General features: G+C 39.0%; 1 protein-coding gene across 1 annotated transcript in view; it reads right to left on the reverse strand.

Annotated features, from left to right (window-relative positions):
* Window positions 1-2,906: 2,906 nt before the first annotated feature.
* The window catches only part of CA10 (carbonic anhydrase 10), a 167,335-nt gene continuing 150,875 nt past the window's right edge, over window positions 2,907-19,366 (reverse strand). The window contains exons 5-9 of the mRNA XM_062506418.1: window positions 13,266-13,361; window positions 11,575-11,647; window positions 6,203-6,357; window positions 3,792-3,966; window positions 2,907-2,929 (exon numbers count right to left, since the gene is read on the reverse strand). Of these exons, the coding sequence (XP_062362402.1) occupies window positions 2,907-2,929; window positions 3,792-3,966; window positions 6,203-6,357; window positions 11,575-11,647; window positions 13,266-13,361 (522 nt within the window). The remainder of the gene's footprint in view (window positions 2,930-3,791; window positions 3,967-6,202; window positions 6,358-11,574; window positions 11,648-13,265; window positions 13,362-19,366) is intronic.

Raw genomic sequence — 19,366 nt, forward strand, 5'->3', positions numbered from 1 at the left:
AAGGAGGCAGGAAGCTGAAATCAGCTTGCTGCTATATTGCTGCATCATTAAAGAAGGAATTCAGGTCAGAGGGAAAGGATCAATCTTTTGATTCTCCCAGATTCTGTTTTCTGCTGTTGTGCTTATGACTTTCTATGTTGTCTTAACATTCCTCCATAAGATTTTTTTTGCACATTTGAATATTAATACGATATTTCCTCATCATGTTGACATATTCTCATCTTTTTACCATATGGGGTTTACAATTGTTTTCTCATCCAGCACATTAAATTCTGGCACTTATCCAGGAGTCCTTCAGGGCAGCTTTGCAGGGATAAACTTCCAGGGAGTCTCACTAAAGCTTAGGTGGCAGAGCAGGACAGCAAGTGAAGCAAGCATGAAGCATTTCTGGGGATTTCTTTGCAGAATCCTTGGGGTGGGTTCACAAAATCCTTGAGGAGGGACATCCAAAGTGGCCCTCGAGCAATTGGGAAGGACGTTCTGACCCTGACCCAGCATCACCTTCCCTTGACCAAGTCCAAACGTGGTCCTGGTGCATTTGGACATGTGCCATGAGGGCAAACACCTGAATGCTTCAGAAAGTGGAATGTGAGGTGCTGGCTGTCTCCTTGTGCTGGGAATACCCACCCAAGAGTGAGTTTCATAGCCTTGACCTTCCTTCTGGGGAAACTACACTATTTTCCACTGTAATTTTTCTCCCCCTAGATTTACTTTTGGCTCCAGCTCTTTTTCCCCTAATGGGATGGGAGCATCTGCCTAAATTCATATTACAGCAATACTTCTGCTGTTTTTCTAGTACTACTAAGGATTTTTTTTCCTCTATTCAAAAACTAAGTGTTATTTTCCTGCCCTTAGAAGATTTATTATCCTGTTTCTCATTTCTGTTCCAACTATGTGTTTGACATATCTTCAGTGATTAGAATAGAAGCCTGACACTGTAGGAAACAGAAAATGTTTGCCTGCATTACATTTCATATTATAAATGGTGCTTGTTCTTTGCCATATAAATGAGCTCCTTGAATAATTTTACAGTGTGTTGTTGAGAACTGTGCTGAGCCATTTGCCAGTAAATCAGCAACTCTTACAGTAAACTCTCCATGCTTTGTCAGCCGCTCTGTCTGGGGAATAAAATCTAATAAAAAAATCCAAACCTGGATGTTTATCAAGTACAGATACACAAACAGGACCCTGGAAAGGAAACACCTTGAGGATCCAGTGATTTATACACGTGCTGAGAGGATCCTAGGCCAGGGTCACCAGCCCAGGAGCCAGTGCCCACTGGGCACCCTTGGGCCAGCCCTTCTCGCCTTCCCTGCACCTTGCACTGAGCAATTAACTGGTGACAATTCCTCACAGTTTTCCATCTCCATCCTGAGAGCTCCCTGAAGGCCATCCCTGGTCTCTTCTCACTTTACAAGCCGCAATCTTTCCAAACCACAGACTCTTGACTTTCCTGTCAGGTGCTCCTTGCACTGTTCTCTTCGGGCGCAGAAAAAACAACATTTTTGTCACATTAAAGCTCCCTGGCTGTTCCCTCACACTTGTAGTGTCTGTTCTTCCATTTGGTGTAAACAATTCCTTGCTCCCAGGGCATTTTCTGGCTTCGTCTTGCTTTCCATGAACTTAAATGTGGTACAACGTGAGCGTTAGGGATGGGAGATCATGAGACCCGACCCCTCTCCAGGCTGAAGAAAAACAAACCTGGAAAATCCCTCAGTATTCAAGAAAATCAAGCGTGCGCTGTGTGAACTTGTTAAACACATTTATTGAGTTCTTGACAGTAACCAAACACAGTGAATGACCATTATAAATAAGAAAAAAAGGCATTTGCTTTTACTTGGTCAGCTCCTGCTTTATCTGTAAAGAGAAAATATCCCTTTCACCACCAATTTACAGGATTGAATGTTTGTTCCAATAATGGCTTCAGCAAGGAAAATGACAATTTTAAACTGAGATATGTTTCAATTGCTTTCTGCTTCTGAGCCCAGTTCCTGTTAATGATGGACCATAAAATGGAGTTAAAGTTATACCACCTCTAAGTGCATTCCCAATTGTCGTTAACTCACTTGAATGGCCTGCAAACAAAGAAATGATGTAAAAAAAGAAAGAAAAAAAAAGAAGAGAGAAAAACACAATGCATCCACAAGTAGTAGAGGCTTGTTATTTCAGAAAGGAAAAGAGAAATCAAAGCAACTTAACTAAATTAATTTGTAAAGACATTTATTGAGCTGTTAATAGTAACCAACACAACGTATGATCTGTTGTAAAACAAGAAACAGAAAATGGATATATTCTGATTTTGCCAAATCCTACTACGGATATGTGACAGAGGGAAATATTTCAATTTCCTTTATATTCTGAAGTGATGTATTTACAATACTTATCTCTCAAAGTCTGTCCCTTTTAAAATTATATTAACAGAAAGATCATAACCTAGAAATAAATTTCCTTTACAGTAGTCTTGTTCTGTCTTGTCAGTATCCATTAATGATTGTGAAATAATGAAAGCTTTCCAAGGATTACTTGGCACACAGAACACAACTCCACTTTGATGCTGCACTGAGCCACCTTTTTTCTTTTTTTTTTTTTTTTTTCAATTGAGGGAGAGGAGGGGAGAAGAGGAAGAATTTTGTATGTACAAAGGTTGAAAAGTCTTTCTTTGTGACTCTAAATTAGTTCAGGAAAATTATAATCACGTTTACTGTAATAACTTTTCTTTGTTTTGTTTAGTTTTGAAATGGCCACCAATCACATGAATGAATTTTGAGGAGTTTTCCAGCATGGCAAGTCTTTCCCCACAGCACATGGTGCACGTGAGCCCAGAGAGGGAGGTTGGGTGCGTTGTAGATGATGGCAGTTCCCAGAAGGAGCATTCCACTGAGGATTTGGGTTCTGCCTGCTCTGTCTCACTTGAGGAGCCATTCATTTACTGGAAGAGAAACAAACAAAAACAATTATGGTTCAATAAACTCCAAATATGAAACTGATTTAACACTGTGAATCAAATTGATTTAACACTGTATTTGGCACTTACACAAAATGTCTTAAAAAAGCCAGGAGGTTCAGTTTCCTCCTCTTGCTAGAAAAGAATTAAGTCTGAATGACTGTTTCTTTGAAGTATTGCAACACAGTCATCTGCCTTGCTGCTGAAAATGTCCTTTCTTTTCCTTTAGTGCTACTCCTCCATAATGATGGTATTACTGCTGTGAGGGCACTCCAACACCATTATTTGTGTGCATGGGGCTCGAAGATGCATGAGACACATTAAAGCTCACTTGTGAGCCATAGCTCATAGCTATGGCAGTGTAAAATCCAGCTGCAGGTGACTGAGCTGCTCCATTGTTTATATCCAAAGCTTGACACAACACTTAGGAATTCAGCTGTTTGTTATGGTGGTGCACCTCGAAAGCAAAATTAAGTCTTAGCAATTATTAATTTTGTTTGAGATCTGTTGTCATCAAGACTGCCTCATACCCCTTTGTGGGTGAGTAAGCCAGAGCAAAATGCACATTGTAAGGTGAGAAGACTTTAAAATGAGGCTAGAAAACCAAGGACCTGTCCTATGTACTTCCAAAAAACATATTTGATGTCCCGGGCTGTTTTTTCTTGTCATGCCTTTCCTGCACATTTACTCACCTATTTTAAATGTGTGGCATTTGAGTGACACAGTTGTTCCCCCAGATCTGGTGTTTGATGTGTTTTTATTTGTGTGCCTTGTTATGCCCTTGGATTTCTCAAAGAAAGGAGCTCAGTGAAAGCATAGAAAGGGCTATTCTGGAGGTGGAACATACCTCTATACTGTAGTTTCTGTGCTCTATTGTTTGGACAATCTTTTCCCTGTAAACTAAAGTTGATATTGGTTCGGATACATCGATTGTTGAGAGGCTGGACTGGTCTGAAATTGTCACTCATGCTCAGAAATATCTGTGATGGCTGATTCTGGCTTAGCAGTCGTAAAGAATGCATCTGTAAAGACAAAACAAAGGGTTTTTAGTACTGGTCTTTGCTGTAAGTAAACAACATACAACACTATTAAATACATTAGTTAATAAATGGAAGTAAACCAGAATTTCAGTGAAACAGAATTTCAGTAAAACAGAATTTAAGTTAACTGTGACAGTTTGTAGTCACCACTCCTTGTGTGCTCCTCTGTTTTTGAGCCCCATTTTAAAGGACAGTAACCAGCAAACTGCTTAGTTTTGTGGGGAGCAAATGAACACAGTATTGAAGTGTCCTTGGGTGAGCTGGAAAGTAATGGAACCCACAGTGCTGGATGGCAGCAGCTGGTACAGAGCAGATGAGCTTGATGAATGACAAGAGCTAATTTCCTGAATTTTGTAGCTATCAGTGCAGCTTTCAGTTGAGAAGCCACAGCTTTGGTTGGTGTTATTCAAGAACCAGGCAGAGGCAGGCTGGATGGGAAGGAAAACTGACAGGGATGCTGCTGAAGTCGTGAAATTAATGATGTTAAAAAGTGAGGGCTTTTTTTTGCTGACAGGTCTGTCATGATGCTGTCTATGCTGTGACTGAGTGCTCCTACAGCAGAATCCAGCCTTCTTCTGAGGTGGTTTCACAGCACAGAGGGAATCACTGACTCATCCTCATCCAGCACTGGTTGGCAGAAATGGCTGTTTTGGTGACTAGTGCAGCTCTTAATTGATTCAAGTCAACCAAAATCAGAGAGGGGAAAAAAGTTCCAAGTTACAAACCAGAAATCCTCAATATTTTGGTTTAAAGATATCAAACAAAAATATCTTCTACATCAGTGTACAGTTTAAGAGGTTTGTTTATGGCATTCTATGGGGAAATCCAGGAGCTGGGTTTTATATACTGGAAATCTTTAACAGCTTCTAGGGAAAACTTGAGTGTGCATTGCTTTTTCAGTCTGAGTATGCAATATAATTAGTAAGTATTCCACAAAATCCATTTGCAGCATTAATAATGGAGGATATAACAAAGTATTAATGAAGGATGTGATTAACCATTAAAGCATGACAAGGAGCAAATGTCATGAGGTTACAACCCATAGGTAGCAGCACAGACTAGAAATATTCTAATCCTTATTTTGCATATTAATGTTGGACCTAAAAATGCTTCTTGTAGGAAAATATCCAGGTCCTATGTTTGAAGTTCACAATACTGAGCATTTTTGCCTGTGCTCAGCTGTGTCATTCTCCCAAATCACCCACTTAGAAAAGAAACAAAGTGCTTTCTGTGCCTCCAGCCTAAACTGGACAGAAGGAATATCACAAAAATAAAACATCTCAGGCTTTTAAAAGTCATCTTATTTACAATGTTAATATGAGTTTAAATCCCAAAGTGATATTTAGGGTTGTTTTCTTGCTCCTTCTTTCATTTCTCAGGCCATATTTCTTCTCCTGCCTGCTTGGGGCAGGCAGATGGTGGTTCCAAGTATTCCTTGGGGTTCCAGTATGCAAGAGAGGAGGTTTTAGTTCAGCTCTCAGTTCTGTAGGCAACTCACTGATGGAAACATTGGAGAAGAGGGCAGTTGCTCTTAAATTTGCTGTTTTCTGATGCCAGGCATTGGACTGTAAGCAAGTTGTACAGAAATGGAGTTTTTGAGATTTTTCCACTGGTGTGTTTCCTCAACAGCTTCCTTTTGGATGTGTTTTCTCTTGCATAATTTCTCCTGCTTCTCTCTAATAGAGGCTTCAATATATCAATCTGATTTTTCCAAAGGTATTTGTGGTGCGTATCCTGTAATTTTATTCTATACCAGAAAGCACTGGCTGATTTTATTTCCAGAAGGTTCCAGAAACTGTATCTCTGCCATATTAATGTGCTATGGACATGTGTTTATTCAGACCTAGGAATGGCCTCTGTTATCCTTAATAACCTCAGTTATGTTTGTACAACACTGCTGTACTTGTTTTAGAGTCCCCAGGTAACTTTTCACAGCATCACACAATGATTCAGCTATGAAGAGACTTCTGGAAACCATTTGGTTCAAACCCTCAATGAAAACAGGGCCCCCCTGAAAAGTTTGTGTGTGTAGATGGAGCTCTAAACAGTTAATATTTTTATTTTAACAAAAACCTCTTCAGTGCTTGTGCAAACTGTATAAATTGCATGCAGAGATCCCTACAGCACAAAGGTTAAATCTAATGTAAAGCTATAAATATTGTATTTTAAATAATATTTTGTACCTATCCTAGATTGAGTAATTTGTAAATTGCTTTACCTGCATCCTTGTTATGTAGACAGGTTTGTTCATTATTATCCAGCTTGCTGTTTCGTAGCAGGGTGGAATTGTCATTGACCCATCATATGTAATGAAACTAGATGTCTCTGGATAAAGTTCCTCAATATTAAGCCCCTGTAGTAGGTATGCATCATCTGGAGAAGAGAGGAAAACAACCCAGGTAAACCAGGAGCATCACAAACCAGCCAACCAACCAAATAACCACAAAACAAACAAACAAACACACACCACCCTTTTCATGTCTCCTAGTTCCAGAACATGATGACATGATGTCCAGTTTTACCAAAGAATGAAATTTAACAGATGCACATTTCTGGATGCCCCAGCAGTTTAGAAAAGCACAAGTAACACAAATAACATCCCTGACCCTGCAGGGTGGAGCTGCACTGAGATTTCCATTTACACACTGAGAGCTGAGCACAGGCACTCACAGCACAGCTCTGAACCACATTTAAGGACTGGAGTCAAAAACTTCTTGAAGTTGCAGTTATTGATTGAGATGCAGAAGCCTTTGGAGAATGCCAGTTTTCCTTTTTTTTTTTTTTTTTTTTTTTTTTTTGGGAGGGGGGAGATTAACAATTTTTGCTCAAAAAAGCCTCAGGAAGGCCAAGAGAGTAAAAACTTAAATGCCCTTCTGGCAGGAGAGGAAGTTGCAGTTAATGCATGATAAAAAAGCTGCTCCATGGAGCCTCCTGGCCGTTCATGGGCACAGTGGGTGCAGTGCCAGCTCCCTCAGAAAGCTAAACTGTAGGTGAAAAACTTGCTGGGGAGCAGTACCAGGGTCCCTGCCTTTATTTTAAGGCTCCCTGGGACTTAATGAGATGTGTCCCTCTGCAACAGAATTTATTCTGTGGATATGTACCAAAATATAATGAGATATGGTCATATCTTTCAAAATTCATCAGAGTTCCTCAGTGTTTTGTTTATTACCTGCACTATTCCTCTTGGGTAATGCTGGCCCTGCAGTACTTTTGGCAGTGCTGTCAAAGCTAAAACTCAGATTTTCCTGCCAAATCTTAGGCTGTAGGAGTTCGTCCACTGAGGGATGAACATTTTTTATTACTGATACTGCTGCTTGTGTATATCTCAGAGAAAACCGGGGTGGTGACGATTTCTAACATTGTGAGATCTCTTTGAACCCTTTCACTAGTGTGTGGTGTCTCCAATTTGGTTCATTTGCACAGGGAACATTGAAATGCAGGCAAGGAAAAGTGCACACTGAAGCGTGCTCCCTCTTTCAATGCTCAATGTGAACTGGCCTTGATTTGCAGAGAAATCCAATGATCAAGGAAGTGCGTAAGAGCTAAAATAGAAAGGTGTGATTTAACTTGAATTTAACGTATTGTAGCTGAAGGAAATACCTTAGATGAGCAAAATACTTGTCTTGTACAAGCTAATGGAAAAAAAAAAGAAAGGCTGCAGACTATTGTCTTGGGCAATAGAAAATCAAAGAACACAGTCAGAGCAAATGTGACCTTGTTTTTTATTTTAACACAGCACGGTCAACATGGTACAGGATATTGGGGCAACAATATTGACAGCTAGAGCATCAGTTAAAGTGCCAAGGTGAGAGTGTAATGTTTCTGCCTCATTGACCAGGGCTTTACTGTTATTTCATATTTTAAATGTGTTTGTTATTTTACAAAACAAAATCTTGGCAGGTCCTCTCATGTTTGTCAGAACAAGAGTCCTGTCCCTGCAGCTGGAGCCAGGGTGGCTGCCCTGCTGATGGCTGCATCCTGAAGCAGAAGGGAAAGTGCCATTAGTGGCTGGGAGGTGGCTGACTGTCACCTCTTTTAACACCCCCAGGCTCCACTGGCCCATGACAGCCTCTTTCTAAACCCAGATCTTCCAGACAGAAGCATGGAAACACAGTCAAAATGCAGTTCTGTTTGAACAAGTAGAGGTGACTGAATACACCTGCGTCCTAGTTATTAAAAACATTATTTGCAGTGCACTGACAATTTTGTTAGAATTGCATCAGAAGAGAACTGATGTATTTTTTTCATGCCAGTGTCTGTTTTTCCATGAATCATCACACACTTTTCCCTTTCCCACATGAACATCCTGTTCATTATTTATGAGTCATGGAGAGTGGTGTGTTCAGCACCAAGAAGCACAGAGTCAGGCAGAAGAGATCCCTGAGGACCAATTCTGCTTTCTCACAGCCATATTGGCTTCAGCTGGGCTAAAATGATTTCAACCAGGTAGAATTTGCCCTGAAATGTTTACTAGGAGATGGAAAACTAAATGAAGATTAATACAGATGAGGGATATTGATATGAGAAACTGGAGGAAAATATCACTTCAGGAAAAGTGGAAGATAGGGGTGAATGAAATAAGAGTTTTTCCAAGAAAATGTAGCATTTATTAATGCCTGCATATGAGTTATATTTCCATGGGAAGTCAGATGACTCCATGACAGAAGACTGCACAATGAAGATTTGGTTACCAACATTTTTCCCATGAACAGCTCTGCCCTTTCCCCTCACCTTAGCAAAGGCTTCTTGTTCTGGAGCTGAAGCAGACCTGGTGGCTTGATATTAATACCAGACTGCAGCACTTCAAAGTCTTGCTTACATTTACTGCAAATACATTCAAAATCCTCAAAATCACCTCTTATGATCTCTTGTCAGTGACAAACTTCCCTTCATAAACCCATCCAGCCTTTCCTGGATCCTCAGCATCACTCCTATCTGCAGCCCACAATCTGCTCCTCTTGATCTGCTGGTGCCTTAGACTAATTGCCAAATCCAGGAATTTTTCTCTCTACAAATTATATTTCATTAGATTTCACATCCATTTACATAAAGGCCTTGACTCTGACAATTTGCCTAGGAAATGATGGAAATCCTTTTATCCCTAGGTTTGTGATAGATGTGTGGGATCGGCTTTCACACAAAATCTGTGAATGTTCTCTTTATAATAATGCTTTTTATAGGGAATATATTGTTTATTGAATGGAGGAAGGTACATTTGATTTTAAAGTTGGTATCATGATAACCCAGAAAAGGATCTAGGTTAGATTTACAGGGTAAGGAATGTAGAGATCCTCAGTTTCTCTGCTTACTAAACAATGACAAGACCAAATTTTTATGTGGAATTTTGTGTATCTAAAAAGTCACTTTTTTCCCTGATGTTAAGCAAACACTGGGTGAAAGCTCATGTAGCATAAGTGTTTTGAAAGAAAACTAACTTATCCCCTCAAATGGCACACTTAATGAGGAAAAATAAAGCAGTTTTCTTTTGAGATATCCACATAGCTTCTGACTAAAGCCTGCTTGAAAAAGAACTTGTTTCAGCTTGCTCACAGTAGATTCTTTGAGCTACAATAACAGAATAAAATAAGCTTTAAAAACTCCTTAAAAATTCCTTGGGGTCCACTTTACTTCAGTGTAGCCATTAATATCTAAGAGTAAAAATTTCCCTTTTAATTCTCTTTGCCCGTGGAAATTTCATGCAGCAGGGGAGACAGCACTTAATTTTGTTGCTGTTCTTTAAAAAACCCAAAACAACAAAACCTTTTATTTATGTTATCAACTGTCCTGACTCTGAGCCAGTGCTCCATTTATCATTCCCTGCACTCTCCTCTTGAGCACGTGAGGTCTGGGCATTTTGTCAGCACTGTGCTGAATTCTGACTTCAGCAGTGGAACCCTAAAGCAGAAGGTGAAAAAGTCCAGCTGCTGAAGGCACACTAGAAATCCTTGCAGTGTTAGAGGTAAGATTAGTTTTCAGCAAGGATGCTATAATCCATCATGCAAGACAACTGCAAAATTACTTTCAATAACACTTTCATGTTCCCAATTTACACTAAAAATTCCCAGTCAATACTTGTTACTACAGTAAGTAACCCAATGCCCTGTGGAATATTATGTGCATTGTGTCTACCAGGGGTTTAATTTTCAATGGATAAACTTAGCAAAAACAGTGGTTAAAAATTAAAGCAATTCTGTTAATCACTGCTTTTCCAGCTTGTGTTTTGTGTATTCATCTTCATGCAAAATTTCATTTAGTAAACCCAAATTAGGTGTGATTGGAATTGTGTTTCCCTCGTAAGGAGACAAAACGAGCAATGGGAGGTTGTGGGATGCTGTGTGCTCCAGAGAGGAGGAGTTCCCACTGCAAATGTAGCATACAAATGAAATATTTGGTATTGGGAGGGTGTGACCCCACGGGAGAACATCTGGCTGGTCCCCAGGCAGAAGCTGGGAATGTGAAATTTGTGGGTGGAAGAGCTGGAAAAAGCACACACAGCCATAACAATAATTCCCTGTTCCCAGATGCTGCAGCACTGACAGGCAGGAAGCTCCTGCAGAACAGCCTTGCAATGTATTTACAAGGAATCAGGACAAGCAGTTTAAAAATGGGACTGATCTGCTCCTTCCACGCAGAGAAGATGACATTTGATACTGACAGAACAATCTGGAAAAAACATTCTGAGGAGAGCCCTCTGTTGCCTTCCTTTCCACAGGTGTTGTAGAGAACTGAGTTTTATTATCACAGAAGCCTCTTATTTGGACCAAAGGTGTAACAAGATTTGTTAGCTGTCAGGTAGAAGCAGAAGAACATCAGTGGGGTGAAAGGTGTGTGTGTTGCAGAAGACAAGGAACTATTTGTGTTATCAGTTTGCCGTGTACCTTCTGAAAGTTAAATTCTGGTATTGTTGAATTTACAATCTTCAGTTTGACAAAGGGAATGAGGCCTTCAGAAGAGGTTTGATTTGTTATGTGTATTTTTCATTATTTTCTCAAAAATACCTTAATTAAGCTCCAGTTTTCCACAAGATCGATACACGAACATGGAATTACTGAGGATCACCAGTTAAAGGCTTTCCAAATGTGAATACAGCAAATATACAAGCTATGTTAATGACCTCTTTCTATATCTGTTAAATGCAGCAGTGGTGGAATAGAATGTTGTAACTTTTCTGTATAAAAAGAAAACATAGATGAATACTAAATCCAATGAATGGTGCAGCATCTTGACATAACCAGATCTGATAGAATCCAGGCTGCTCCACATGTCCTTTTTACTGCTAACAGCAGGCAGTTTCTCCTGGGCTTTCTGTGTGAACACAGTATATTTATGTGTCAAATATAATTTCATTAATCTGTTGGTGCACCTTCAGACATAAAACAGACTTTGAAGTTCAAAATTCACTTGATAAAGTGATGACCTAATGACCTAATGAGCTTTTTCACATTCCTGAGTTTATCATGCAGAGTTGCTGGCAATGCAAACCTGGAATTTGTGCCCATAATGAAGTGCCTCTTGTTTCAGGATCACTACATGTGTTATTTGTTACTGAAAGAACACAGCTGTCACCAGAGGAAGTGAAAAGAAACTTACTCTTGTATGTTATTCTCGTTATGGTGTCTCTGTTAAGCATACGATTTAGAAATGGATTTGATGATTCAGATACCTACAGAAGGGAAAAATGCACAATGTCAAAACCTTCTCACAAATATTTCCTTGCCAGAACTGCAGCTCTTCCACGTGCGCACACACACACACACACACACACACACACACACACACTCGCTCTCTGATATTCCTCCAGTTGGGTTCTGCCTTTTTTTCATTACTGTGGGGGAAGCAAATAATTACTTACTTGTTTTTCTAATGAAGCTTCATAGAAAGTTGGGAAAATAAATAAAACACAAGGATGGGAGAACAGAACAGAAATTAATGCCTGAGTAAAAGTGTGAGCACGGGTTTCTTCTCCAACAGCTCTGATGAAATTTGCAGGTGGTAGATACATTAGGCAGGATTTTTATTAGTATTGTATTATTTTATTTATTGATAAATACAATTCCCTTGCAGCAGGCTATTTTAATTGCAAATTAAAGCTCTCTTTCTCTGGTTTATGTCTGATAACATATGAGGTAACATCTCATGTTCAGGTGGAACTTTCCATGTGTCAGATTCTGCCCCCTTGTTGCCTCTTTGCAGTTGCTCAGCAGCCCTGAGCAGGGCCTGGTCCATCCTCTGACACCTCCCTGCAGGTACCTAAATATTGACAAGATTCCCTCTGTCTTCAATTTTTTCCCTTTTTCATGAATGCAGGTCAGATTGTTGGGTCATAATACAATATCTTTTGGATAAAAAAAAATAGCCTAAATATAATATAGCTTAAATATTAGACCTGTGTGAAAATTGCCCTTTTATATCTAATTATTCAGTATGCTCCAGGAAATGCATACTTTTAATTCTGAGGTCAATGCTTTGTCAGGACCTTTATGAAATGGGATTAGAGTACTAATCCCCTTATCCCATACCTAAACTGTGATGAGGTGAACTTCAGCAATACTCACTTTTTAGATTGATGAAACAAAGTGACAGAATATTAACAATATTTGGAGGGGACAAATAATTTCTTTATATAACATGAGAGAAAATGTCTCTCCAATGTAATTAAGGAGGTTTGGGAAAACCAAAAACCTGAGTTCAGTGCTAGACCACTATAAATTATAGACTTAAAGATCACTATAAATTATAGACTTAACTATGTACCTTGAATGCAACAGGATGGGGACAAAATATTCACGTCTTTGTAGCTCTGTGAAATGGAAGATATTAGAAGTTCTACTTTTAACATTTTTCCAGTTTTGATAGTTTTAAGGTGTTTAAAATAATACTGAGAAAAACTGATTTTGCTGGCTTTGACACATCAGCATGACATGCCCTCTTTCCCAGGGCATCAACCTTCTAGAAGAGATTTGGATGAATAACATTTCATGGAGCAACATTAAATCTGCAAAGCCAGTGAATTCTGCCATAGCCATTAAAGTTTTATGAGTGATGTTTATGATGTAAGGTTTTTTTTTTCCCCACCTCCCTTATCCTGTTTAATTTCCTTTATATTGTAAAAGCTTTGAGGCAGAGATGGAATGCTCAGTTCGGGATGAAGCTGTCTCTGGATTCCAGATCAGAGCCTCTGGGCACTGCTGTAGCATAATGAGGAGTCCAACTCCTACATTTACAGTTCAGGGAAAAGTTTACTATCTATATAGCAGGAATCTGTAGCGTGGAATACTTACTTTCATAAATATGGAAACTACCACCAACCCATTAGGACTCTTTGCAGCTTCTGTGACATTTGTGTACAGCTCATGGTTATAGTGGATCAGCTGAACCTAGAAAAGGATGAAGGGAAGGATTACAATTAACCAGTGGCAAATCATCCCATACAGTGTTCTGAAATACTTCCCCCACACTGCTTGGTTTTATGGGGATCCCATCTCTGCTTTGGGTACTTTGTAGCAGGGCGATTTTTCGGGCGTTCGCAGCACGCATCATTTTAATAATTTCAGTCACCATCTGGCTCCAACTGGCACAGGATCAGCGTGTTTTCCTCTGAATTGCCAGCCAGTGAATTCCCCCACATCCAGCTACAGACTGCACTGCAGGGGCTGACATCACTTCCCTGCTCCAGCAGCACTAGCCCTGGGCAACAAATAATCAGCACTCTGCAGCCTCAAGGCAAGCCGAGGAAACAGGGGTTGAAATATTTGAGGAAACATGTGGGATATGAGTTTGAAGCTGTTAAAACCACCACTCGCAGAATTCAAAATACTTACATTCACTGGCCCCATGTTCTGCAAACCTGGTTACAGAGGCTCCTACAGCTAAGCACTTACTGTATTATTGTTAACCAGGTTCTGCCTAGCTCCTGCAGCTTTCCTTCTGCTTTTTAGTTTTATGGTTTGCTGGAACTTTTACATTATAAAGGCACAGTTCCCTTCTCTCACTGCCTATGTAAATGCCTTACCCAGCACCTTGATATTTGATTTGTCTGGGATCACCAGACACTGTTAAGATTTACACTGCAATTTGATCTTCTTAAAAAAAAAAAAAAAAAAAAAGATGAACAAATTTAATGAACTCTGGTGGCAGTTAAGTACTTCTGAACAGATGAAAGGCAAATCAGCTTTACTTAGCATAACAATCTTCCCTAGTTTTCAGATATCAGTTAGAAAAGGAAGATTCTTGTTCTGGCATTGTCAGAATGGCAGTAGCCTGATGTTCACATTTAAAAATCAGGTTTATCTTTCACATGCTGATACTTCTAAAGTCTGTCAGAGAAACTTCTGGACTAACCTGCTGAGAAAAAGATCAGTATTAACTTGGTTTATATCTGGTAATCTTTGTAACTGTACAAATGGTCCGAGACTAAGACTGCCAGTGAAGAAATGTCTTTATACATGTGCTGTCCAAGTTTATAATGAGGGACAAAAACAACCCCTAAACCTCACTGAAACAGGGTTTAATGCCTCTACTGGTGAAACTGTCTTTTGGATGAATGTGAGGTCTGGTTATTCAGTAGTGGAATGCAGTTGTGAGGATTTTTCTGCAGGAATGATGTCCCTGCAGGATCTGCAGTGCACAATCAAGTTACACAGACCAAACCTCACTTAGATGTGAGTCCACCAACCCACGTGCTGATCTGAATTACAGCTGCATCCCAGGTCATGTGTAACCTACACGATTATTATCTCAGTACAAGATAAGGTAAGAGAGAGATGATGTGTTCAAACACTTCTACTTCCCACATTCTGCCCTGACTGCAAAATGTATTCCTTTAAGTAAATCATATAAGCTTTATATAAAAGTCACTCAAGCACGGTCCTCTCGCCACCCCTCAAATCCCTTTGTGATGCTGTTTTAGTGCTTGGACATTGATGTAAAAAAAGGGCAGTGGAAATTCTGAAAGAGAAAATTTGCATTGGTAAGATCAGAAGATTTTTGGTGCGTAGCTTGACTGTTGACAGCAAGCAGTTCACAGACTAAAAGAAATAAGGTGAGGCTCAAAAGTACTGCTATGATGTGTTGATTTCAATTACTTTTGTCCTGTCTCAACCGGGAACTATATAAAAAAATGCCAAAGGAGCCAATGGAGTCCTGTACCAAATTCTGACAGCCAGGAGGCAGGACAAGTGAAAAGAGCAAGAACACAGAGGTTATAATGCTCACTAGTCACCATTTTGTGATACTACTGAACTTTGATAACATCACTGCTCTGGGGACTGTGCACTTCTTGAAATTTTTAGGCTTAGTCATATATTTGCCTTTTTATATACAACTCTTTACCCTAGCAGCCAAACTAACTTGTGAATTATCAGGGAAATAAGTGATGAAATCTGCTGTAGACTAGATCTCCTTCTGTACAAAGTGCCAGAATAACAGTGAATTAGATAAACTCATTTTGTATAACAAACCAAAATGCTGAGTGCAGGAATGGGTAAAAGCAAGGACAAAATTTTCCTTCCACCCATGGGAACCCTGAGTTAACATCCAACTCTTGATTTGACTGATGGCACTTATGGAAACAAAACCTTTCAAGTACATACAACCACAGGGGTCTCAGTGCCTAATGAAGAGAGACTTTTTTTTTATCTTCTCAAGCCTGCCACTTTCTCTTTGTTGCAGTTGTATCCTTCCTCCCTGCACCCAAACTGATTTTAAAGCTATTTCCATGGTACCGTGGCTAAATTCATTAGGTTTACCTTTTTTTTTAGAAAAAAGTTGACCATCTGAGGAGACATAATTTTCAAAGTTTCTCACATGGAACAGGCTAATTTAGAAAGAATTAAATTAACAAGTGTCTTAAACACAGAACACAACAGAATAAAAAAAACCCGAACTCTATTAAATTTCCTCTGAGAATAATTTCTGTAAGTTGCCTGAAATACCTGTAAGCATTTAGTCTGTATAAAATATTACTGGGGTCTTCCATGACAGTGAAGACACATAAAGTAAAATTGCTCAACTATGAAAGTCTCACTTTTCAAATGATGACACTGTATTAAAAGCACACCAGAACAAGAGCAGACTTACAATGCTGAAAGCAAACTTCGAGTTAAGTTTGGGTTTCAGGGCTCAAAGGCAATACTGAATCTTGTTCTAACCTATTGATTTGCTTTGGAAGATTCCCCCTTTAAGATTAATTTGCCCACAGAACAACTGATACCTCTTTGTTTTCCTGCAGCTACAGATGTTCTATTTTGCAGGAAAAAGAAGAGAATTAAGATTAATTACTCTCTCTTAGCTGATGAAAAACCAGAATCTGGCCTTGTTCCATCACCCAAGAACGTGCATTGACCAAGATCAGGATCAGGAACAGAGATTTTTTAGCCTCTCAAGACTGTCCATGTTCTGCTGCAACCAAACATGGGGCAATAGGAAACTGAGTGAATAAAATAACAGGGAATATTTAATAGGGAATATTTAAAATTATTTAATATCTAATATTAAATAAATAATATTTAATAGGGAATTAAACACAGAGTACAATGGAACAAATAAAGGGGCCTGATATCTTAGGCTGAATCAAGCAGAAACCATGGGAGAGAGGGACACAGGTAAATTCTCCCTGGGCAAGAAGTGACCAAGAAACATATTGTGAAACTTTGGGATAAGATGATGTTAGCAGGGGATGTGATGTCATGAAGAATGTGTAACCAACAGGAAATTGTTACCAGAAACAGAACCCTGTCTAAATGCCATACAAGTAAAACCCTGCACAAACACCCTGTATACTCAACAAAAATATTTAATTGCAATAAAAATTGGCTTCTGATCCAAAAGCAGATGTCTCTGTCTCTCCATCACTGACATGAGGGAATTTGGAATATTGCAGTACTTCACACACATTTTTCCATAGTCCTCTTGGGAATAATAGAATACCCTTTATTCTAACTGGAAGTGTTGTAAACATTTTTGAGTCCATAAACATTTTTGATTTGTAAATGACAAGGGAGGTAAAGCATGAAGTAAATGGCAGCAGGGAACAGCTCATCTATAACCATAATATTTATATTATGCTGCACTACCTGAGAAACTGTTGGGGTACCTCACTGAGAGCAAGCACAGAGTATGTTTCCAGCACAGCAGGGAACAAAAGCAAATGAAATTGCTCAAGAAGACAGGTTAAATGTTTGTTTTGATTCAGAGTTCCTGTAAGAAGTGTCCAAGATATCATTAAGGAAAATAATTATGCATTTTTGCTTACCCAAAGTTTAATAAAAACAGCAAAAGAAACAGTTTCTGCACGGTGGGTGCCCAGAGAGGAAAATAATTTTACTGAGTTAAAAGCTGTTAATAACAACAGTTATTCCACTGTTAAAATATAATTGCCTTTACAGGTCTTATAAAACCCTTTGGAAAGAGCAGCAATGTGGCATCACCAAGGAGTTATTTATGGCATTAATTTTGTGGGTGTGAACAGGTATGAGATCAGTGCAATTTGTGTGACTGACAAAACTGTTTTAAAACTAATCCTAAATTAAATTAAATTAAATTAAATGTACCTCCTGCTTTGTGGAAAGGCATAGCATCAGCTGGGAGATCATGCAGCAGCTCCTCAGAACCTGTGGACCTGATTTGTCTTGTTTTCCTGCACCAATCCCTGGCAGTGATGCAGTGGAATTTTCTTATCTTTGAAGAAAAAACCCATCTTTTCATGCCCAGGGTACTCAACCACGAAATGTTAGTGTTTGACAAGATGGTTTTACCTACCTCCTGATTAATTAATTCACAGATTTACCTTTTATTCTTTATGTAGAAGCCCACAGCAGTGCAGTGCTCTTGCTTTGTTAATAAATTGCTAACTTCAATTGCACGTGGTCACCTGTACTTCCAGCAGTTTCCTTTGCATTTTAGCTGCAGTTTTAAGATTAAAATCTGTTAAAAAGATTAACTTTGCTATATTAAACTAAGGAGAAATACAAAAAACCAGTTGCTTGAAATAATTTTTCATCTGACTCTCTTTGATGTTCTCTTTGTTAAAACTGAGGTTATTTAGGCTGCTGCTGACAAATGTGGTTCATGCTTTGTCTTGTTTTTACTGAGTTTGACAGTTATTTTGTGATTTAAGAGAAATGTATATAAACAATTGGCTTAATAGTTTAATAAAGGCTTAAAGGCTTGTCATCCACATTTATGGCTATATGCCAGCAATTGTATCCTAGATAAAAAAAAAAATATTAGAATTCCTTTTTACTTAAAAGAATACGACTGAGTGGAAAGAACTAATTTTTCTCCTGCTTCTGAGCAGACAGCTGTGTGCAGAAATGCAATAATCATGCAGTAAAGTGGAAATGCAGTTGGGTTAACTACTCTTGGCTGCAAAATCTACCTTATTAGAAATAATGGCATGCTTGGAATTAGCACTGAAGCTACAAATGGTGTCTAAACATTTCGTTAGAGCAGTTGGTAACAAGAACTAACTTGCAATAAAGGGTGCTCAACACTGAGCCTTACCCAGCATTCCTTGGTAGCATGTTAACATGGGCTGTTATTGTCAGCATGTATTATGGCTCTTAAAAATGAATGCATTATATATATATATATATATATGAAACATATGTACTACATGATATACTGTGTATTGTATATTAGTTATAAATAAATAAATAAATATCAATAGATATAAAAGGCTCTGTCATAACCTGCTTTAGGGTTGAAGTAGTTATCTCTAGTTATTTCTAGATGCCATTCAGGCTGCTGACCTGGTATCTTACACTGATGACCTCTTACAGAGCCTTAGTCCTTGTTTATATGCAACCACTGAAGCTAGACCATATTTTAAAAAAATGACCTGAATGAAATGTGGATGATTAAGTTTTTCTCCTTAATGTTTATATATACTCTGATTTCTTTCCTAAGTCTTACTTTAATCTATTTGCAAGTAGGAAAGTAGACTAGTTTAGGTAATATTTCAAACTTGATGTTTCTCTTAAGCATCCCCAGGACTACAGTAAAAAGTACTCACTAGTGTCTGAAGAGACCAGATAGGCTGTGCATATCTTAGAATTTGCTCTCAGGACTTTCCCCTTTGTGCCAACAAGAAAAAAATTAAGTAAATAGGCTGGAAAGGTAGAAGTGGGAGGTGATGGACTGCTGACATCCAAATGCTTCTGGAACTGTTGCAAGTGTCACAACCACTTGTAGTCTCTTCCACACAGCAGAAAATGCAAGGAAAGAAAAACCCAAATTGAGCCCCAGAAATACAGAGGAGTTCCTTGGCTGCTGGTTGCTGAGTGACTCGGGCAGGGTTTTTGACAGGGGAGTAATTGCTGAGCCAATTGCTCCACACATGGGGATTTTTGTCTGACCTGCCACTCAACCACTCTTGTCACTC

Source organism: Cinclus cinclus, chromosome 20, assembly GCF_963662255.1.
Source record: "Cinclus cinclus chromosome 20, bCinCin1.1, whole genome shotgun sequence".
Taxonomy (NCBI): Eukaryota; Metazoa; Chordata; class Aves; order Passeriformes; family Cinclidae; genus Cinclus; species Cinclus cinclus.